At 35.7% G+C, this 23955-nt stretch overlaps 1 protein-coding gene across 1 annotated transcript; it reads left to right on the top strand.

Moving 5' to 3' along the window:
* Positions 1 to 9704: 9704 nt before the first annotated feature.
* LOC129942229 (uncharacterized) lies at positions 9705 to 10699 on the top strand. Its single transcript, XM_056051085.1, has 3 exons — positions 9705 to 9943; positions 10000 to 10375; positions 10480 to 10699. Exons 1-3 carry the CDS (start codon positions 9782 to 9784, stop codon positions 10572 to 10574), a joined length of 633 nt encoding a protein of 210 aa, XP_055907060.1. The 5' UTR covers positions 9705 to 9781; the 3' UTR covers positions 10575 to 10699.
* Positions 10700 to 23955: the final 13256 nt, after the last annotated feature.

Genomic DNA, 23955 nt, shown 5'->3' with positions numbered 1-23955 from the left:
GTGTACAAAAATGTTTCGTATAATTTAAAAAATATACTAATAAATACAATCTGGCACGTACTGTAACTTATTACATGAAATAAGTGAAAAGATCTTAACAAAAATTTGTTTAAATTAAATCCATGGATGAGGGAAAGGTGGCTCTATAGTCCTGTGTGACTTCTTCTCCATATAACTAGATGTCTCCAGTTGCGCACTTTAAGTTGGGTGAGCTCACCTTCGACTTGTGCGCTACCTGCTCCGCGAAAGAAAGTGTAATAGGAAAATTATTTTCATACAATTTAGACAACATTTTGTACTTCATTTATGGGATTGTTTGATTTAACAATAATTGTGTTAGGATTGGAAGGTATAATGACACCTCGAGTACATTCTGTAAGAAAAAACCAGCAAATGCTGATTTTTCGGAAGTTACTATGAGTAACTTTATGCGTCATCATAACTTTGTCCCTTTAGTTGAAGTTTTAGAGTTCAAGGTTCATTGTCAAACATATCTGCAATATAGCAATTATTTTATTTTATACCGTTATCTTTTGTTTTGTTTTTATTTTTTTGAACGTTTATCTTTTGTTGACATACTTTTCTGATGTTTTTATTCATTTATACATATTTTCAATTTTATCATAATGTTCTTTTCATTTAATTATTTTTTATTAGATTTCGACTTTGGGTATACCGATATATACGATGCATTTTTTTTTTTTTATTAAATGTGGTGTGAAAACGAATTTATTTGTATCTCATGTTTTTTCTTTACTATTCATATTGAGTGGTACCAAATATACAGTATGGCTTCTGTTGATGACCAATTGCTATTTCTTCAAAATAATATTGATTATCTCTTCAACAGCAAAAGAGAGAGGGGGGAGAGGTGTTTCCACTAAGGCACCTCTCCTTATCCAGGCGGCAGCGGAGGAATTCTCGAGATAGAATCAACGGTGGCGTCTACAGTTACAGTAAGGTCGAAGTACTTAGTGAACACCTTATAGGGCTCCTTCGACATATTCGGAGCCCAGGCCTATAAGGAGCGGTTTATCCGGCTCCCCTTCCTTGGAGTTATACTAAGGATCTGGCTCTCCAGGTTGGCGGTTGTGCCGTCGGGGTGACTTCCTGGCCACGTAAAAAATACCTTAGTTGCGAAGCACCAACAAGCCTCGGATACGGACGGATTTACTGTTGACAACCAACGCAAACGAATAAAAGACAACGAACTTCGGATATGCACATGGAATGTTAGGTCCCTTAACAGACCACGTGCGGCTGAAGAATTAGCGGAGATATCACCGCCACCCAGAAAATACGATGGGTTGGGCCGGGCAAAAAGAGGATGAAAAACTGCGATATCTACTATGGTGACTGCTACCACGAAGACCAACAGCGCTTATTTGGATGCGGATTCGTCATCGGAGCCAGACTTAGGCAAGAAGTCTTGAGCTATAGGTGCATCAATGAGCGCCTCATGACCATACGCATCAAGGCTAAATTCGGCAACATAAGCTTGATATGCGCGCACGCCCCCACAGAAGAGAAAGACGACAACACCAAAGATATGTTCTTCGAGCTCTTAGACAAAACATATGAGCAGTGCCCTAGATACGATATTAAAATAGTCCTGGGCGATTTTAATGCCAAGCTAGGAAGGGAAGACATCCTTGGAATAATCGGGAAGAACAGCCTGCACGACAACACTTCCGACAATGGATTCAGGCTCATAGATTTTGTTGCGGCGTGAAACGTCATGGTAGCCAGTACGCGTTTTCCATACCTCAACATCCACAAAGGAACTTGGACTTCTCCAGATCAATCTACCCTCAACCAAATTGACCATATTGCGATCGACGCCAGACACGCTTCCAGCATCATGGATGTACGAACTTTCCGAGGAGCTAACATCGACTCGGACCACTACCTCGTTGTAGCCAAGGTAGCACTTCGGATTTCCAGACCCAAGGCAAGACAGGAAGGTGTTGGGAGAAGATACAACGTCGAACGGCTACAATCGCCAGAGATCGCCAAATCCTTTTCCGACCGAGTTACAAGTAACCTCTCTCGAAGTTCTCTGCCGCCAACACAATGTATCGAAAACCAGTCGCAACATTGCCAAGATGCAATCAGAGAAGCCGGCTCTGATGTGCTGGGTTTCAAACAGCCACCAACAAGGAACCCCTGGTTTGATGAGGAATGTCGGCAGGCAAATGCAGCCAAACAACAGGCACGCAAAGCGGCGCTGCATAAAAGGACGAGAGCTGCTCGTGAGCTCTATGAGCAGAAGAGGCGAGAGGAACGCCGACTTCTCAGAATGAAAAAGAGAGGGCATGAGAGGCGTGCGGTCGAAGATGTTGAGAGGTATAAAAGCAGGAATGAGGTTCGAAAGTTTTATGAACAGGTAAACGAAATTCACAGGTACATAAACCTATAACCGAATGCTGCAAAGACGAAAGTGGAAACATCATAGTGGAACCGCAGTCAATGCTGAGGATATGGAAGGACCACTTCTGCAGACTGTATAACGGCGATGAAGAACTGAATTCCGCTGTCAGGCAAGATGACCCATTCGATATAGACGACGAAAGCCAACAATCCCGTCCTCCCGACTTAGACGAAGTAAAGATTGCCATATCTAAGTTGAAGTCTAATAAAGCCGCTGGAGCAGATGGCTTGAATGCCGAGCTCTTTAAAGCAGCTGGGGATAAGCTGGTTAGGAGCATGCACCAACTTATCTGTAAGATATGGTCGGAAGAAAACATGCCCGATGAATGGAACCTCAGTATCGTTTGCCCGATCCTGAAAAAAGGAGAGCCTCTAAACTGCACCAACTATAGAGGAATAAGTCTACTTAACATCGCCTATAAAATCTTCTCTGCCATAATATGTGAACGTCTAAAGCCCATCGTCAACAACCTGATAGGTTCTTATCAGTGTGGTTTTAGACCAGGAAAGTCCACAGTTGATCAAATATTCACATTACAGCAGATCCTGGAAAAAACTCAAGAGCACCAAATCGACACCCACCATCTTTTCATCGATTTCAAGGCCGCATATGACAGCATCTACAGGGACGAGCTGTATAGAGCCATGTGTAGTTTTGGCATCCCTGCCAAACTCGTCCGTTTGTGCAGGATGACCATGGAGAATTCACCCTGCTCCATAAAGGTTGGAAACAACTTAACAGAACCTTTTGATGTCAAAAAAGGTTTTAGACAAGGTGATGCGCTGTCATGCGATTTTTTAACATCGTGCTTGAAAGAATAGTGCAGAGCTCACACGTCAACACTAGAGGCACTATCTTTCAAAAGTCTGTCCAATTACTGGCATATGCTGATGACATTGACATAATCGGAAGAACTCAGCGTGATGTCAATGGGGCTTTTGTGAGTATTGAGGCAGAAGCGGCAAAAATGGGTTTAACGGTTAATGAGGGCAAAACAAAGTACATGCTGTCTCTAGAAAGGACATACAACACCGACGTTTTGGTCAAAGCGTCACAATCGACAGACGTAACTTTGAGGTAGTCAAGGACTTCGTCTACCTAGGCTCCGCTGTAAACGCAGAAAACAACACCAGCGCTGAGATCAAACGCAGAATAACTCTTGCTAACCGCTGTTTCTTTGGACTAAAAAAAGCAATTGAGTGGTAATGTCCTCTCTCGAGGGACCAAAGTGTTGCTATATAAGACCCATATCATCCCCGTCCTGCTATGCGGTGCAGAAGCATGGACCATCACAAAAGCGGATGAAAGCACCTTGGGTCGCTTCGAGAGAAAAGTTCTTCGTGTGATCTACGGTCCCGTATGCATCGAAGGGGAGTGGAGGAGAAGATGAAACGACGAACTGTACGGGCTGTACAGCGACGTATACTTAGCAAGAAGAGTAAAAGTCCAACGACTAAGATGGCTGGGTCACGTAGAGCGCATGGAAACCAATGCTCCGGCCCGGAAAGTCTTCGAATCCGCACCCACAGGACAGCGCAGTAGAGGAAGACCGGGGATTAGGTGGCGCGCACAAGTTGAAGGTGACCTCACCCAACTTGGAGCGTGAAATTAATCTTAAATTTTAAATCAAAAGGAGAAGTGTGTTTGATACTGAGTAGAGTATCCCTATGATTCCAACTGATATGCCATTTGAATTCAATAGATTATCCTGTGTGTATATCATTTGCGATGTTCATAAATAAGGCCCAAGGGCTAACACTTCTCGTTTGTGGTGTCAATTTGAAGGAATTATGTTTTTCACATGCCCATTGCCCAACTTTATGTGGCCTGTTCCAGAGTCGGTGCCCCCAACTGTATGCTTATGCTCAAAATGGAAAAACTAAAAATATTGTCTATCCAACTGTTTTAGACTAACCCATATAGTACCCAATTCTTTATTATTTTTTAGTTTTTACTCTTTGCTGATAAATATAATGTAAACAATATATCATTTGGGTCATTTGGACTTTTAAATAGCTAGCAATTTAAAATATTTTTTTGATTAAATATATGAACTTAATAATCATTTTTTTAATACTTATACATAGCGAAGCACGTACCGAGCAGCTAGTTTCTTATAAGTTTAAATTGATTGGAAGCCATAATCTCAAATTTGTATAAGATATTTGTGTCGGTGTCGGGAATAAATGTTTACCAACTTTTGTTAAATTTTCTTTTAAGTTTCTATTTTTTGTTAAAAATTGTCAATTCGGTTTTCTCAAAATTCTACCGAACGTTGAAAACAATATATGTTATAAGATAAAATACGTTGGAAGCCATAATCTGAAATTTTTGAAGCGTTATTTGAGTCAAAATTTAATTTTTAACAACTTTGAGTACCTAATGTTTTTTTCGGGTTTTTATTGTCTTATAAAAAAACTGTCAATTTTTTATTCGTACTATTTTCGAGGTGACAAATATTTTTTTTCAGTTTTTTTTTAGTTATAAAAAAATCCATTAATTGGATTTTTTTATAAAATATACTTATTTGGTATCACGTTACAACATATAACATACAATTTAATTCAAGTCTTTAGCGTTTTTGGTGCGTGAGATATTTGGGGTTAACCAACATTTTCACCTTTTTTGTAAACTGCTCTGGTAAAAAAACACCCACTCAATTTTCTTGAGATCCCTTTCTGCATCTTCCTGCATTTTTTTTCGGTATCTCTTCCACATGGATTTCCTTGGATGTTGACAATATGAACACTCTTACCACACTTCAAAGAAAACACACGCTAAGTGCCCCCCATTTGTAATATGTAATTAAATAAGCTACCTTTAGTCAGACTAGGAAAGACTAAGCTTTAAGTTTTCAACATAACATTCAAAAATTCCGTGTGGTGCTAAAACGTCTATTTAATGTAATATGGTTTTTTGAAAAGCAGAAGTTGTCCTTTAGAGGCCACAATGAATCAAGTTCATCTTTAATTCGAAACCATTATATTCAACTACTCAATTTACGGAAACAATATCATCCAATTTTATTAGAACACTTTGAACCGGCCAAATTGTTGCGGACGTTTTAGGCGATCACATTTCTGAATCCGACAGCCAAAATTTATAGCTTTGCCTGACATTCATTTAAAGTCCCAATATTTACAAAGTTTCCCCAGCTTGAACTGCTTTTGTTATATTAGTCAAGTAGTAATTTACGAGCTTCGTAGTACAAGGAAAAAAATTAAAGAAAGTCCTGTATGATCTTATTAATTAAGTTTACTGTGTCTAAAGCCTTGAGCGAAACCAATAACGCTGAAAGTGCTTTTCGAAACCAGACTATTTTTATATTATTATTGATTTGTTTCGGCAATTTTTTCTCAAAGGCTTTCGAAAAGAAGGACAGGAATTCAGAATGAATAAAATCAAGTCCAGCAGCATTTGACTTAACAGAGAGCAAACCTCCAACAAAATCAACACTGTCGACAAAACCAAAACAATGATTACCAATCTGCTCAGTAAATGGTGTAGTTATTGGTGTATTCGAAGAAGGGACTCGGTCAAGGGTAAAGATGCAAACGTTTTATTGAATGAGTTATTTTGTTAACATCTTTGAATGACACCTTTTTTGTTTTTCCAATACCAACGTTACGTAAGTTCTTTCACAATAATTGTCACCCATTGAAGGAAGTTATAAGTTGACGACAAAAATGTCTGTTGTAAACCAATAATTTGTTTTAATTAACAAAGCTTTAAATTATATTTAAATAATTATTTAAGGCAAATTACTTTCTTTAACATATTTAATGGTATATTTTTTCAAAATTTTATAATAAGTTTAGACAAAATAAACCGAAAAATCATATTTTTTGAGTATCTGTATTTTAAACCTCCGATTTGTGAGCTGATGTGAATAATCCTTCAGCAAACATGGTTTTCTACAATACACACCAGCTACGGCTTGGAAAACAACCAAAGCAATGGAAAGCCATTCCGATAATTAAACGCCAAAAACTTGTTGAGTTCATTTTGTGTCGTAAAAAGACAGTCAAAAGAAAATTTAGGAATCCATTCTGACTAATAAATAACCACGAACATTGTTTTATTTCAAAACTTACTACTACTAAATTAAATTTTGACCGTTTTTGGCGTTAATGGCTGAAGCACAAACACGCTTCAGCATCGGCTCCGCCTGATGCTTACGAGTTCAGCTACGACAATGAAGCTTTGACCTCAAGATTCCTTTGACAATCGTAAGGAAAATAACGCAATGTTGCTTAATGTGACCCGAAACGGAAACTCTAGTTCACATTTGTTGAACATTTGCTTTGTCTCTAACAGCTCAACAGCTTTAAAAAAGTCAACAAACCAAATACATTTGCTTTTGGAGGGATTCCCATTCGTTATTACTTACTTACTTTTCGGTAAAATTTACGAACCTCATTCCTGTTGTGACATCCCTCTATCTCCTCGATCGCGCGCTTCTCATACTCTCTTTTTATCCATCCAGCTCGCGAGCAGCTCTAGTCCTTCTGTACAGCGCCGTTTTGTATGCCTGTTGTTTCGATGCATGCGCTTGATGGCATTTGTCGTTAAACCAGGGGTTTCGCTGTTGTGGCCGTGTGAAACCTAGCACTTCAGTGGTGGGATCTTTGATGGCTGCAAGGAAATGTTGCCACTGGTTTTCAATGCTTAATGCAGGTAGCATAAGACTCGTTAAGTTACTAGAGACTCGATAGGACAAGGACATGGCAGTCTCTTCCGATTGAAGCCGTCTTACATCGAAACTTCTTACAGTACTTCCTTGTTTTGGCTTGGATTGGGATATCCGTAGCCGTAGCTTGGCCACAACGATTTATTGGTCCGAGTTGGCCTCTCGGAATGTTCCTGTTTAATGCAGAAGTGTCGTGCGTCGATCGCAATGTGGTCAATCTGGTTGCAAGTTGATTGATCAGCATATTTCAATGTCCCCTTGTGGATATTGAGATGCGTGAACTGCGTACTAGCTACCAGAACGTTTCGGCCCGCAGCGAAATCGTTTAGCCTGAATCCGTTGTCGGAGGTGGTGTCGTGCAGGCTGTATCTCCCGATTGTGCCACCAAAGATGTCTTCTCTTCCTAGCATGGCGTTGAAATCTCCTAAGACAATTTTAATGTCATAGCCAGGGCACTGCTCATATGTCTTGTCCAAGAGCTGGACGAATATGTCTTTGGTGTCTTCATCTTTCTCCTCTGTTGGGGCATATTAGGCTTATGTTGGCGAATTTAGCTTTAATGCGGATTGTCGTGATGCGCTCGCTCACACTGTTGAAACGCAAGACTTTTTGCCTGAGTATAGTTCCAACAGTCTTTAAGTTTGCGTTTGCCCGGTCCATCCCACCGCACTTCTTGGATGGCGGTAATATCTGCTTTGCAGCAGTTTAGGGCTTCCGCTTATTGTTCGGCTGAACGAGGTCTGTTAAGGGACCTAATATTCCACGTACAGATCCAAATCTCGTTGTCCTTATTTCGTTTGCGTGAGTTGTCAACAGTGAATCCGTCCGTATTCGAGGCTTGTTGGTGCTTCGCAACTAAGGTATTTTTACGTGTTCAGGAAGTCACCCCGACAGCACAACCCCCAACCTGAAGGGCCAGATCCTTAGTATAATTCCAAGCACGGGGAGCCGCATAAACCGCTCCTTACAGGCCTGGACTCCAAAAATGTCGAAGAATCCCTATAAGGTGTTCACTAAGTAGTTTAACCGTACTGGAACTGTAGACGCCACCGTTGATTCCATCTCGAGAATTCGTCCACTGCCTCTCCCCCCTCTCTTGTTTGCTGCCCTCGCAACTTTCCACTGGGGTTAGAACCCAATATCCAGTTGGGGTACTAGGCACCCGATGTTCATCGCGGGGAGGTGAGACTAGGAGTTGATAGACACAGGTGGGTTTTGAGAAAACCTGTGGACGCTTGTGTCCTCTTGAATGCACACGTTTTATTTTTGTAGAATACAAAATGAGTTTGGAAGAACTCTTCATACGAGTAGATTGATAAACTTTGTAGCTCCCGGACTCACCGACCTCTCCCAGTCTGCGCTTCTTCTTGCTCCATGAGCTGAACTTACCCGCGATAGGGTGTGTAAGCTACCTCCGCAATAAATTTATTTTTTTCGATTTCAGAATTATGTATATTTTTTACTGCTTTCGTTCAAAACAACCTTTTGTGAAAAAATAACAGCTGCTAGTGACAGAAGTGTCATTTTATATATGTCATATTAGAAATGTCATTCAAAGCAACCTCGAAGCATATCGTAACGCTGACGAAGCCGAAGCTGAAGCGTGTTTGTGTTTCGCGTCCAAATCCACATCGCTTTTGATTTGCAGAACCTTAACTTAACAAAGAGTCTTCACGATCCCGAACTATCTGTATAATCCTGAACATCCCTTGCAGTTTTAAGAAGTTTTGAGCATCATCAGAGCCTTGAAAGTCTGTTGAAGTCTTGAAGTTTCTTAAATCTGTCTTTATCTTTACGATCCTCAGGGTGGACTCCTTAAACTAAGGACCGCTTCAGGAGTCTCAATCGCTCAAAATATGAAGATTTAAATTGAAACCTCTAGATCGGAATTTTTATTTTTGGCTGCCGAAATCAAATTAGAGTAATTCTAGCAATTTTGTACTCACTCAAGGCTTTTAAGAAAAATTCCGCAAAGTCTCCCAAGCGCCATACCAAAGGGAATATGGAACTCTATTGTGTTTATACTTATGAATTATGATACATGCAAGCACGCTTTTTCTTTTTTTCATAAAATGACGTAAATTATATAACAATGACTCTCCGTCCTAAAAGTCAAATAAATGACAACAAAAAAATGTAAATATTGAGCTTCATTGTTATTACAAAACATCATAAGTCTTTTTTTCTTTTATTTTTCTTTCTTCAATTCAAAAGTCAAAAGTTGCCGCCACAGCCGTTGTACTGTGATATTTGGTTCAAGAACCCCCACAGCTAAAAAATGTTGCTAAAAGTTTGGCACTCATATTAAAGATCAAAGTGTCTCAAAAACAACTTTCAAAACACTTGTTCACATTTTGAATCTATTTTACTGCACGATTTATCTTTTTATTATTTGTGTTAGAAATACGTACAATGTTCATATAATTACCAATAATCACCTAAATACATAAAAATATATTTAAATGCGTAAAATGCCCGGTCTTAGAGGGGCAATTGTGTTTAACTTGGCTAAATATTATCTTATATATTGTTTAAAAATTTAATATAATTTTTCTACGCCTATAAAGCCGAGTCGCTCCGTTTTGAAATTTAGCATTGTTGTTAAGTAACTCGAAGAGTTTAAATCATAGTTCTTAAGTGAAATAAACTAATTTTAAAACATGATGGGACTTAAGCTTTACTTTGTCGTGTTGGTTTTTATTGGATACGTAAGTGGCCATGGAATGATGTTGGATCCAGTAAACCGTGCATCCCGCTGGAGAGAAGATAAGACTGCTCCCGCAAACTATGACGACAATGGTCTATACTGTGGTGGATATGCAGTAAGTTTATTTTACATTTTCAATTGAAAACCTTACTTGAAAGAGATTTAACATAGGTTCAATGGTCAGCTTATGCTGGAAAATGTGGACTCTGTGGAGATAGCTACGGTGACCAAGTTCCAAGAGCTCATGAACTTGGTGGAACATATGGTCAAGGAACAATTGTTAAGAAATACAATGCTGGACAAGAAATCAATGTTTCAGTTAAAGTTACACAAAATCACAAAGGAAAATTCATTTTCGAACTTTGTGACTTGGATTCACGAAAATCAGAATCAGAAGAATGCTTCAAAGCTAATCAACTCAAACTTAAATCAGGAGAATCTGAGTATTATTTGAACTCTGATGACAGTAAGGTCTATAATGCCACATTAGTATTACCATCAAATGTTAAATGTAAACATTGTGTTTTGAGATGGACTTATTTGACCGGTAAGTGTTGATGTTGGATTTTGTATTAAACGAAATACGAAGTTTAAAAACTGTATGAAAAAATCATCTCCTAATCAAATTTGTAAACGTTCACTTAATTGCAGCTAATTCTTGGGGAACATGTGATGACGGAACTGGAGCTATTGGTTGTGGACCACAAGAGCAATTTAAAAACTGCGCTGATGTAGCAATTAATTAAATCAAAATTATAAACTATTTCGAAAAATCGTCCCAACAAAAACTTACATAGACCAAAGTAGGTACAATAAGCTTACTGATTAAAACAAAAACACGATGCAATAAAAAGTTTGAGCAATTTTTGTATTCTATTTTTTTTTTAGATTCAACCAAGGATATTCATAAAGAAAAATATTTTGCATTCTAATATTTGAAAATTTAATAAAGTTCACACTTTTCACTTAAATACTTCGCAAATTTTGCTACACCAAAAGTTTTCCTATTTGCAAAATAGGTTTTACCAAATTCAAATGTACAAAGAGTAAACTTTTTTTACTCTGCAAAATATTTGTTATTTTTGTTTCACCGAAAAATAAACTTTCCAAACTACATTTAGAATTTTAAAAGCTTTCTAGTAAAATGCAAGTAGATATTATCATTTGCAAATAAGAGCTTTTTTTGAAAAGTTGTCGAAAACTAATAAAAAAAAAGAGGTTGGTATGCGACCCACACTGATAACTTCCCATAAATTGGATAGCGCAACAGTCCTTTGGGAACCAGGGCCTAGTGACTTACAACTCTCAACCATTCCTGTGTGCGAGTACTGTTGTCAGGAATGGAAGGGACCTACAATTTAAGCAGAATCCGAACGGCTAATTTGAGAAAGCACTTTTTCATGACAAGAATTACTCTTGAAGGATTTGTCAATTCCTCGCAAGAGGCAGTACCCGTGAAAATTAATTTTGTTTTAAATTAAGGTGGCACCGGCAGCGATTGAACCCAAACCCCTTGCTTGACAGTCCAACGCACTTCTTGTTTTTTTTTTAATTCATTTTTATTAATTCATTCTTAAACCTATCTTAAAGCTAGACAAAAATTCATAAAACTAGCCTAATTATCCATAACTTACAACTAACTTAATGGTCCCATACGGACACTCTAAGTTAAACTATAACAATAACAACTAATGCCTTTCGGCCCTAAGATCTATTTTAACTTCAATTCATTTTTATTTATTTTTGTATTAATTAGAAAATTTAAAAAAACTAATATCAATATCCTTTTTATTTTTGCTTAAAAACTACTTAAAATAAGGTCCCTAATATAAAACTTAAAAATAACTTAAACTACCTATTCTACCTATAAACTACTTACTACTACTACTTTGTTTTAATATTTAATTGTCTTTTTTTTGTATGTTTTTTTTTTTTACTTAAAACTAAACCCTAAAACTATAAAACAAGTATGTAAGCCGGCCAAGGCTTAAAACCCCATCCCGACTACTCAATATCAAGTGCCGATTGAAGACACCAAAACTGGTTCTTGTGCTTCACCCTATTAGTTCGGTCCCGTTCGGGAGTCGCCTATATCCACTGTTCTTCGTTTGACGTGGAAGATTAACGGAACTGCCAATCTATCCTGTATCAGACCGCATTTGTCTAAAAAGAGGAATGCCTCTGGTGGAATGAAGCCCCTCAATCGTGCACTTTCAAAACACTCGTCGTTCGGATAGTCCAACGCACTAACCATCATGCCACGGGTACTGGCAACTACCCATCCTTGAACAAAATACTCATACAAATGTTTTGCGTTAGACAAATTTGAAGTCAATACCTTTATTTATTCACTATTTTGTATAGATTATAATTTTTATGAAAACAGCTAACCGTCGGATTATTATAAAATTCTTTCTTTAAGTCGAAATTAGTTTGAAGCCAATATCTTTAATTTTGAAAAATAAGTACTTAAGTCGAAAATCAATTTTTAGTAACTTTTAGTAATGTTTTTTTTTTGTTTTTATTTTTTTGTAAAAAAAACTGTCAATTCGATTTTTCTCAAAATTTTACAAGAAATTCCAAAAATTCAAATTCAAAATTTTATTAGTCAGAATATATTATATAAAATTTAATTCAAGTCGCTAGATTTTCGTGATATTAACTTAACTAAAATGTTAATTTTTTTTTAAAATTGCTATGGTTAATAAAACACCCATCCACCAATTATTAAAAAAAGTTAATAAAAAACATAATCAGCTGGAATTTTGACGGAAATAGACTTGTCTTGATGGTAAGGGACATTTTTTTGAAAATCAGTTGTTTATTCAACAGAGGCTTTTCGAATTCCAAAACTTAATTTAATGACCTAAAAACCAAAGTAGGATTCATATATGAGCAGGAAAGTTAAAAGGACGTCGAGTTGCTCAAAAGAACTTTAGAATTATCAAAGATCCTGAGTATGCTAAAAACTTTTTCCTTCAACGCCTTATAAGGAATATGTTCGATTATGTGTGTGGTGTTAAATAATTGCTTTTGTTTCTAATACATTAATCATAGACTGTTTTTAATTAGCTTTTTAATAGCCTAGATTGTGTTTTTCAACATCGTTCTTGAAACAATTGTGCAAAACTCAACCGTCAACACTAGATGCACAATCTTTCAAAGGTCCATCCCATTACTCGGATATTGACATTATTGGAAGATCAAAGCGTGATGTCAGTGGAGCGTTTTTGAGCATTGCGACGGAAGCGAAGAAGATGGGTTTAGTGGTCAATAAGGGCAAGACCAAGAATATGCTAACATCAAAAAAGGACATACAACACCGACGTCTTGGTCCAAACGTCACCATCGACAGACTTAACTTTGAGGTAGTCAAGGACTTCGTCTACCTAGGCTCCGCTGTAAACGCAGAAAACAACACTAGCGCTGAGACCAAACGCAGAATAACTCTTGCTAACCGCTGTTTTTTTGGACTAAGAAAGCAATTGAGTGGTAAAGTCCTCTCTCGAGGGACCAAAGTGTTGCTATATAAGACCCTTATCATCCCCGTCCTGCTATACGGTGCAGAAGCATGCACATGACAAAAGCGGATGAAAGCACCTTGGGTCGCTTCGAGAGAAAAGATCTACGAGTGATCTACGGTCCCGTATGCATCGAAGGAGAGTGGAGGAGAAGATGGAACGATGAGCTGTACGGGCTGTACAGCGACGTAGACTTAGCCAGAAGGGTAAAAGTCCAACGACTAAGATGGCTAGGTCACATAGAGCGCATGGAAACCAATGCTCCGGCCCGGAAAGTCTTCGAAGTACGGGCTGTACAGCGACACTGACCTAGTTAACAGACTTATGTCATGTAGAGTGAATGGACATCAACGCTTCAGCCCGGAAGGTCTTCGAATCCAATCCCGAGGGACGGAAGGTGGAAGAGGACCTCAACCAACTTGGCGTGCCAAACTGGAGACAGCTAGCTAGGGACCGAGCTGGCTGGAAACGCATGTTGTTTTGTTTGAGGTCCAGGTCCTGTTGCAGTAAAACAGGAATGTAGAACTTTATATTCGAGGTTGTTATAGCAAAGAAGTTATGATTCGGCGAAAAAAATTTCTAATCGACTGATTAATAGAAGGAAACCTTGCGTTAAGCCGGTATTTGTTATTTTTTTAATACTTATTAAACGTTAACAAAATAATGAATCCAAGCTTTTGACCACAAGCGAAGAAGCCAAGATATCAACAAATCATATAAACCGCGCTCTTTCGCTCATTAGTACTTTTACGCTTCAAAAAAAAAATAACTAAAATAGGATTTTTACAAATATCGACAAATTACTCGTAATACTAAAATAACGAAAATAGACAATTTACCATGAGGTATACTATAACTCCGGAGTGAGAAGATCGGAATAAAAGGAGAAAAATAACGGGAATAGTAATTTTTCAGAGAAGTGAGTTAATATACAAGTTCAAAGACTATAAAACAACGGCTACATCTACATTATTTTCATATAGCTTTTTTCAAAATCAGAAAAAAAATTGATAAAATTTGGATCTACATCTAAAACACTATTTTTAAGTCAAGTAGTCTTTTCTTTGGACAGAAAGAACCGGTTACTATTTTTATTCTAGACGTTTATGACGTTGAACTTATAGATAAAGATAACCCAGGTTTTCGACCTACAGGTCTGAACCCAACACTTCAAAAACTCGACAAAACCGCGAATATCGTTAGTTTTTTTTGTTGAGAATTGCTGATTTTAAGTTAGCTAAGAAAGGTTTAAGCTCCAAAATCGGTAAGGAGGATTTTAAGATGCTATATAGTCTTACGTACCTAATACGGAGATAACAAAAATTAATCTTAAAAGCAAGTGTGGAAGCTTTAAGAAAAAATCTCAGCAACAAAAGCCCTAGTGAAGTTTCACTTTTGACAAAAAAACTCCTTGCTTAAAGAATTCAGTTTGCCAAGACGCTGTTCACATGCTCCTTCAGGATTGTCAAAATATCTTATTCGTATAGCTAGGCATACACGAACACGATGAACATGCTGAGCGAACATGTTCGTTTTGCGTTAGCCCACACATGACGAACACAACGACGAACATTTATTGCGGGACGATTGTTCAAGAGAGAAGGATGTCTTAAAAAGAAGCGCAAGTAGTAGTCCTTATATTCGTTCTCATGTTAATTTATTGAGAGAACTGTAGGTAACATCACACGAAGATTGAAAACATTTTTTGCGAATGGAAGCCAAAAGTTACACCTTTAATAATTAATAATGCCATAACGCCTGATGAAAGGTTATCTGCAACTTTTCGATACCTCGCCACTGGACAAAGCTACGAAAAACTCAAATTTCTATCTAATATTTAAGCACAATGCCTGGGAAAAATAATAATTGAAACGTGCGAAGCAATTATTTCGGAATTAAATGATTTTATTAAAGTAAGTAGTACATATGTATATGTATTTAACAAGAATTCATATAATTTCTTAATCAGAATCTTAATACATGTGGATCATTCAACAGTTGTTGAATTGGTTTCAATAATTTAATTGGAAATTATATTGATGTGTTCGATAGGTAATGGTGTGGACGAAGAAAAGAGTCCAGAGTATGTAGAAACAGAGGGGCTGTATTGGATGTTGGGTGGTGGACACTATTTGTCTTCGTGAGCTGATGATGGAACTCCATATGCTAAGGTTTCGTAGCTGGCCTTTGAAGTATTGCATTATCAATTATCCGTTTGGCGAATAACTGTTGCTCTGCGTCCATTTTTAGGAAGCCAATTGCCCATGCTTTACCATAAATTGAAGGTTCGGGCGTAGCTTTTGAATTCTCCAGAAAATAAACCGCTTTCTCCAGAAAGTTATCATCCATCTTTTTTTTGGTCTCGGTTGATATGATAAAAAAATATTTATAAATAGTATGGCAGCCTCACGTGAATATTAGCGACACCTCTACCCCCCCCCCCCTTCACCAAATGCTCAATATGTGTCTAAGTTAACTAAAAACAATTTTAAATATGGTGTATGGTCCCTATAGGTCTGCACGTTTTCGTTGATATTCTCCAGGGAACTATGCTGCCCAAAGCACACCAACAGTTTGGCGTTAATAGTATTGAGAATGTTTGGGCAAAAGGTTAAAAAACGGTTACAGCTTTAAAACCTCCTAACAATATTCAACTTTGGATTAAAGTTGAGACTCATGGAAAGGTATCCCATTGTTAGGCTTTAGTTGATTCTATGGACCGACGATGTGAGAAGTAAATATTAACAAATTTTCTTGTAGTTTTTAACAACATTTAGATTTTTCCCTAATTTTCATAAATACTGAAAATTTTTACCTTGAACGTAAACTTTTATTTACTTTTAAAAATCTGAACTTGTCATAATAAATGTAGATAATAACAGGTTACCCATTTCGCGGTTTCAAAAGTATAGGGCTTAAATTCGACATCTGTCAATCTAAGTTGTTGAAACAATTTTTGTTTGCAGTTGAAAGTCTAAAATTTACGAAAATGGATCGCTTAACTACCGCAAAACGCACACAAATTGTTAAAACCTACAACAAAAAATGGTAATTCTGCCACAGCCCACATATCGTGATTTAAGAGATTATGGTTTGCATATCTAATCGTCCAACTATACGTAAGCAACTGTTAAAATATGGAAGAATTTTGAAGAGACTTTGTGCTTCATTGTTTCGCTCGTACCACTAAAAATATAGCTGCTGTAAGTGAAAGTGTTCCCGGAGACCCTAATGTGTCGATTCCTCGTCGTTCTCAGGAATTCGGACTGTCTTACGGCACAATATAACGTATTTTGCATTTGGATCTACGTCGTAGATACGTCGAATGGCTGCTTGAACAACATGCTGTGGACGGCGATCTTTGGAACAAATGTTGTCTTTACCGACGAAGCACATTTCTCACTCGGTGGGTATGTTAATAAAAAACTTAAAATATTACAAAAAATAAAACCTAAAAAAATCAATACTCAAACTTGGTAAAAATTTACTTTCGACTCAAATATCCTTTCAAAAATTAAAAATACTGGCTTAAAACTAATTTTATCTCACAAAAAATCTTGTTTTCGACATTCAGACATTTTTTTTTAAATCCAACAGTCCGTTTTTCATATAAAAATAAAATCTAAAAAAATAGTACCTGCGCAAATTTGGTAAAAATTGATGTTTGGTATTGGTTGTCAATATCTCGTGAACAATAAAAGGCATTGACTTTAAATTCATTTCATTCATCCAATTTATAAATGCTTCTAAAATCGGTAAAAATTGGTTTTCGACTGAAAATCTTGCTAGCAAAAATTGATTTTAAAATCAAACTATTTTACTATAAAACATTTTTGTTTAAGAATAACTTAACTGACAGCTTTTTAACAAAAGACGAAAGCCTACGAAGACAAATCCACAGAAGGGATGGGAAGTTATCAGAGTGTGTCGCACCCCAACCTCTTTTTTAATTCCGAAATTCCCAGCTAGTTATGATGATTTGTTTTTAGTGAGTGATTAAAAGAAGGCCTCCGCGAGCTGTCAAAATCAATAAGTCGCTATTGGATATTTTTAACGATTAATAATCATCAGATTTGTATTTTATAAATTTTTTTCACTGTCCCGAATTATTTTGACCGCAGCTGTATTAACGTCTTTTTGTAAGTGCATACATAAATACACATGTATGTTGCTTATTAAAAATAATGACAAGTATACAAATTAAAAGTTAGAGGCCGACCACTGGAGATGGCCGACCAGCATGCCATCACCCTCTGATTCTTTATTTTTATCCCAACCAGAAGCCACACCTACCTTCTCGTGTTGATGCTTTTTTGTCTTTGGTTATAAAAACCCCCACCGATTTAATGCGATTGCGAATGTTATCTTTTCTTTTTGGTTTTTGCTTACATATTCCCCTCCAATTAATTTTTCAAGCATCAACCATCAACGTTGCACCACAAGATTTGTTGGACTTGTACCTTATGTACGATTCAAAACCAACATCCAACACAGCGACACCAACAAAGACACAAACTTAGTTTGCTACGAACACGACAGCGATGTTAACCGGAATAAACTGCAAAGCAAACATAGGCCACAGCTCTGCGGTAGGGCGGACGGTCTGTGCTTCTCCCTGCTAAAATTTCTGATGACTTGGTTGCTTTTCGGCTTCGCGACTGAAATGCGACAGCGAAAGCGTGCATCAGATGTCGGCGTGATGTTAGTGATAGCGATTTCTTTTCCGACAAAGAAATACACAAACAAAAATAAAGTGCCTTTGGCCCGTCCACCGTAGCCCGTGCCCGTGTGGTGCTGGTCTCACATTCACAGAGGCTGGCGGTCTCACATTCGCTCGCAGCTCAGATCCCACGAGACATGTGCTATCAGACACAACGAATAATTTTTTAAGGTTCGGAGTGTAACGTCACGTTTTGTGAGCTGGGAGCTGTGACGTTTTTCGTGAATACCTACATTCTACAAGCTACGAGCAACGCGAAAATTCATATTGCATGCATCACGTAGGTACTACCTATAGATAGCACCACCGGTAGTTGCCAACCATCCAGAAAGGATTTTTCGCTTGACACAGAGCACGGAATTATTGGAACTTCAAGTCCGCTGAACAACTGGGCGATCAGCAAAACTTGTAGACTGTATCCGCATGTTTTGAATATTTTCTTTCCATGCCGATGCCGAATGAAATGTTTACCATGCCTATACTATGTGTGTGTATGCTGTGGGGCTATATATGTAAATGGGTTTTACTTGAGGGTTGAGCTATGGAACAGCCACTGGCTTGTGTTGTGTGCTTGCGTATCAAAAGGTAGGGAAGGTATAGCAATGGCAATCTAATGTATATGAAAGCACTATAGAATGATATTATACAAAAGTGGGTTGGGCCAAGTGCCAGGGGAAGAAAACAAACGGAAATTATGGCATTCATTTATGAATAGTGGTCGCGTTGCCGTCGTATTTGTTAAAAGTTATTTTTAATTTGCGGTGGAATTGTTTAAGGTCATTTTTGAGAAATGGCAATTAAAGTCAAAAGATCCATGTGGAGTCTGTTCTTTTTCTAACAAGTCGCCGGCTGAACAATAAAATTATAAGGTTTGAAACATAATTTCGTAATTTTGCATTTGAAAATGTCGACCTTTAAATTTTTATATACATACATGAATGTAATATTTCTTTTTTTAAATTTGAAGTCCTAGGGTTAAAAACATTTATGGTTATTAAAAAAAAAGTTTAGAAAAAGTCAAAAATGGACCCTTTCCATACGAATGTTAAATCTATGAACACCAAACTGCAAATTTCCTATGGCTATAGAACCTTTATGATTTTAACATTGGGAATTCAACGATATCAAAAATAATAATAAAATATAAAATTTCTAGCACTTTTAATTTTTTTTTAAATCTATTTGTAGTGATAGAAATATAAAACAAAAAGGAATATTAATATAATGGCTTAGCCCGTCCCTATATTACATTGGCTTAATTTTAAGTCGATAAAAAAGTATGAAAAATGACAAAGTATTTTCACACTTTACAATTAAAAATACCCAACTTGAACTTTGGTTCTTAAAATTTCATAGAAAATTTTATTCGGAATTGGTTTAAAAAATACTTCATCATTTATAGGATTAAGTTTTAGTATTTTTTCACAGTTTTCAAATTAACTGTTTTTTGTTTTTACCTTTTCTGTTTTTATCCATTTTAGTCAAAACAAAAAAAAATGCTTGAATATTATCGATAGAAACCTTATTAAGAATACTCTAAATGCATTTATTTAGTTTGTGAACTTGAAGATATAGAAACAGTCTTATTAAAAATATTTGTTTCCCCTTATTTTAACCTCGTTTCTATTTTTTTTTTTCAAATATTTAAAAAAATATATGTATATATTATATCCTATTTTGAGAAATTCAAATTATCCTTATAAACACAGCAGATATTAATTAATCAGCCCTGAAAGCTATCAAAACCAGAATTGAAGCGTCGAAAAATAATCAATAAATATTTAATTAATTATTGACAGCATTTTTTTGGGTTCTTAATTAATGTTTGTATTTAAATTTTATTTTAAAAATGATATAGAAAAATGGATATAGGTCACATAAGCAGGAAAAATGTCACTTGATTTCAATAGATTGTGAGAGGTTACTTGCTCTATATGCCATCTCATGTGGATATGAGGAATTTAAGCATTAAGCGTCTGTTTTTAAAACTTTAATAAAAAAAACTGCCCCACCTCGTACAAAATTTTGGATATCAATAAGCACGAACAGAACCGAAAATATCGAGCCCTTCCCGCCATTTTATCGTAAGCGACATTTTCAATAAAAAAGAAAACTTAATTATTAAAATTTGCTAATAACACATAGAACCTTGGAGGCTATTGCTATTTCTTAACTTAAGGATAATTACTAATTTTCAATACTGACTATGGGTACAAGTTGTTTCAAGGACCAGCAGTAAGCTTTTGATTTGTCGTTTACGATAAAATTAATTTTGGCGCTTACAATAAATTTGCGGGAAGGGCTCGATATGTGGTCTATGGAGCAAAACTGGTTTCTGTAACCAGTGGCGTAGCTATACCTTTGGGGGCCCTGTATCCAATTTTTTTTTGGGCAGGAATAGTACATATTGACTTTTCCTCCTTTTATTTTTAAAGACAGGCGTCACCCAATCGTTGGCTAAATCTTTGGACTTTTTAAGTAAATCACTGAATTTCTTTTGATGATTCTTTTTCTAGACTGTCTAAAAGATTTTGATGCAAATACTTGCTTTTTGTAAGTCATTTTCTTCATTTTGCAGGGCTTTGGAAACAGGACTTATAATATCAAACAGCGAAGAAAAAAAATGATATCAGCACAATAAAGTCGTGGGTCTCTAAAATGTTTATAACATTTTTGCATTCGTTTCGTTCGTCCTTTTTTGTTGAAGTCAATTTGATTTGGTGTAAGGTTTTCATTATCAATGTATAGTAAGATCTTATACCAAATAGTGCATCATTTCGAGACTACCATCTCGTATGACAAACCTTTTAAGGGTAATTTTATATTTTTCTAATGAGTCGTTGTGCAGGAAAGACCAGCGCTTCATACTGTTACCAAAAAATGTATATATTTTCTCTAAATTTTACAAATTACAAATTTAATGTATTTGCTCCGCAATGAACATAGTCGGCATTTGGAGTGTTCTCTTTTATAAGGGCTTGTAATCCTCCATATACACCAGACATAACATTCGCTCCATCATAACCTTGTCCGCTGCATTTGGATAAATCAAGTCCATATTCACTTATTTTTTAGCCCTTTGGCACTAGCATCAGTAATTGGTACACACCCTAAGAATGACTCGCAGATTTGTATATCTTTATTTACTTTTTCATCGGTGTCTGCTACAGAAATATACCTTATAACAACAGAAAGATGGCCAATATTTGATAGGTCTATCAAAGTAATTATGACATTTATAATACGGTGCAAAACATTTCGCCAAAAAGTTATTTTGCTGTTGAGTTCACTTTCTAAATGGGTAACTATAGTACATTCTTGTAACTAAATCTTATAATTTAAAGCAGAGTTTATGTGTTGCTGAGAGTCTTCATGTTCCGATATATTTTTAGTTCCGATATATTTTTATTAATTTGGTTCTAACTAACGATTTGCTTTAATGCTTTAACGATTTGCTAACAACCAACAGAAGTTACGGTAAGGTTTGTTCATGATATTAGAATAACATAACCAAGGTCTAACATTATATGAATATGAGTAATGAAAGTTTGAAAAACATCGAGCTGCTTCCGAATTCTTTGGAAATGGTCCTTCAGGTTGAAAGGGTCCTAATTTAAAAATTATTTTTCCTTTATGATGAATTTAATTCGTTGGGTTCATTAGAATCTTCATTATGAGTTTCTTCTTTTTCAGGAGCTCTTAATGCGTTTTGTGCTTCAGAAGAAGCTAAAACCAAAACGAAAACAAAATAAGTTACCAACGTAAATTTGCTGGTTTATACAATTTTAATTAAACAATTAATTCATTTATATCTTTAAAGGAAACTGATTTCGACAATTTTTGATTTTGATTGGCATAAAAATGATTTATTTTTTGATTTTAAATCAATTTTTAATATCTTGATTTTTCGGCAGACCTGCCCCTCTTTACACTTCCACCACTATGCATTGCAAGTGATCAAGAGCTTGATAAATTTGATAATAGATTTGAATTCAAATAACGAATATATTTCTTTAATTTTATATAAAAATAAATCTCATTATAAATTTACAAACTTGACATTATAAACAATGTTCGAGTAAGTAGATATTTGACTACTGATACCGCCAGACGGTTTAAAGAATAAATATTCTACCTAAACAACAACCATAACAAATAGAAACCAATCTGGAAACTTAATCGTTTTATCGCGAATAAAATCAATTTATGAATACAAAAACAAATCAACCAAACGAAAATTCTATTTAATTCTGGAATTATAATAATTTATTAATATTATAATATACGTATAGAAATACTCATACTAGCTTCTATCGACAAAAAAAAGATACATACATTATGTACCTGCATATTCTAGGATTTTTTTTTTTTCATTCTAATTTGTATAATTATAATTTTTATACTTGTGTTCTGTATCCTTGGGGGCCCCTATATCTCGGGGGCCCTGTTACATGGACACAGCTGATACAGCGATAGCTACGCCACTGTCTGTAACTTTATTAATAATAGAGATGCAGATGCAGCAATGGGAATAGCAACAAACGAAGGAGAACATACGAATTAGTATAACTGCATCTTTAACTCAGTTTCCCGAAAAAGTGGTCTGTGGGGCATTTAAGCATTCAGCCGGCGAAGTGTTAAATATTGTTGTGATGCCAAAAACAAAACTGTTCCAAGTGTTACTTTGTTACGAATTATTGGAATTCGAATCATTTAGGAACGACAATTTCATAAAATTGTTGATCTGTCAAACTAACAGTATCAAAAATTAAAAAAAAAAAAAAAACAAATATTTGTATTACATAATTTGCAAACTAATTAAGGCGCCGCAGGTTATAACTATCAGTAATGTCCATCAATATAAATTTAAAAGAGAAGGAATCTAAAATGTTTTACAATGAATTGAAGGTATAAAGTAACTAGGAGCCATTTACCTCATTTTTGCAGTTGAGTTGTAAACAAAAATTCAAAATATCAAAGTTAAATATTTCTTTCTTTTGACGGCAGCCATCATTTGTTTCGTTAACATTCAATTGAACGCTGAATATTTTAAAGGTTTGTTAAGTTCATCTTTGATTTACTACTAGTTTTATATAAAATTTGTGGTTTACGAAAACTTGTGGCTTACGAATAATGTATCAGAAAACTTATGTTTTCGATGCATTCACGATAATTTCAGGAAACCGGGTTTTGGGTTTAGTGTGAAAAGCCTATTAAATGCAATGTTTCATTTTGAAAAAAAAAAAAATACTTGACGTTATAATTCATCTTATTTGAATTAAATTTTGTTAAAAATATCAAACATGTTTAAAATATAAAAAAGAAAATGTAATAATAGATTTTACTGAAAGCTATAACCGGCCCCTAACAAACAAGAATTGAACCAGATCCTAATGTCTTTTAAAATCTAAATAAATATTTATGATATAAATAATAAAACATTTCCTGAATCAAATGTTTAGTTTAAAAAAATAAATAAATGTAAAACAAAGAAAGGAATCAATGTAAAACAATAAGCTCTATCTGTTGTCATTTCTCTACAATTTTTGCGCATTTATTTTGGTGGTGAAATTAAAGTCAAATGGAGCACTGTAAGTTCAACCAATTTTTTTTTATAAATAAATTCAATAGTGCAAATTTTTAAACATTTAAAACCTACTCTTAATCATTTCATTTGTAAATTCAAAGTTGACTCTGAAAATAAAAAATTGACTCTAAAATGTATGTTGACACTTAGACACTTTCAACAATATAAAATATATGTACTTCAACGCTAAAGCACTCGTCTAACTTAAAAAGTAGCAACACTTTATCCATTTGACGTTTGTCATTTCATAAAGAAAAAAAATAAAGGAAAATGTTTTTTTTAAGATGAAAAGGTGATTT

Source organism: Eupeodes corollae, chromosome 1 (assembly GCF_945859685.1).
Source record: "Eupeodes corollae chromosome 1, idEupCoro1.1, whole genome shotgun sequence".
Taxonomy (NCBI): domain Eukaryota; kingdom Metazoa; phylum Arthropoda; class Insecta; order Diptera; family Syrphidae; genus Eupeodes; species Eupeodes corollae.
The sequence above is the reverse complement of the archived record's forward strand: the minus strand, read 5'-3'. Positions and strand labels throughout refer to the sequence as shown.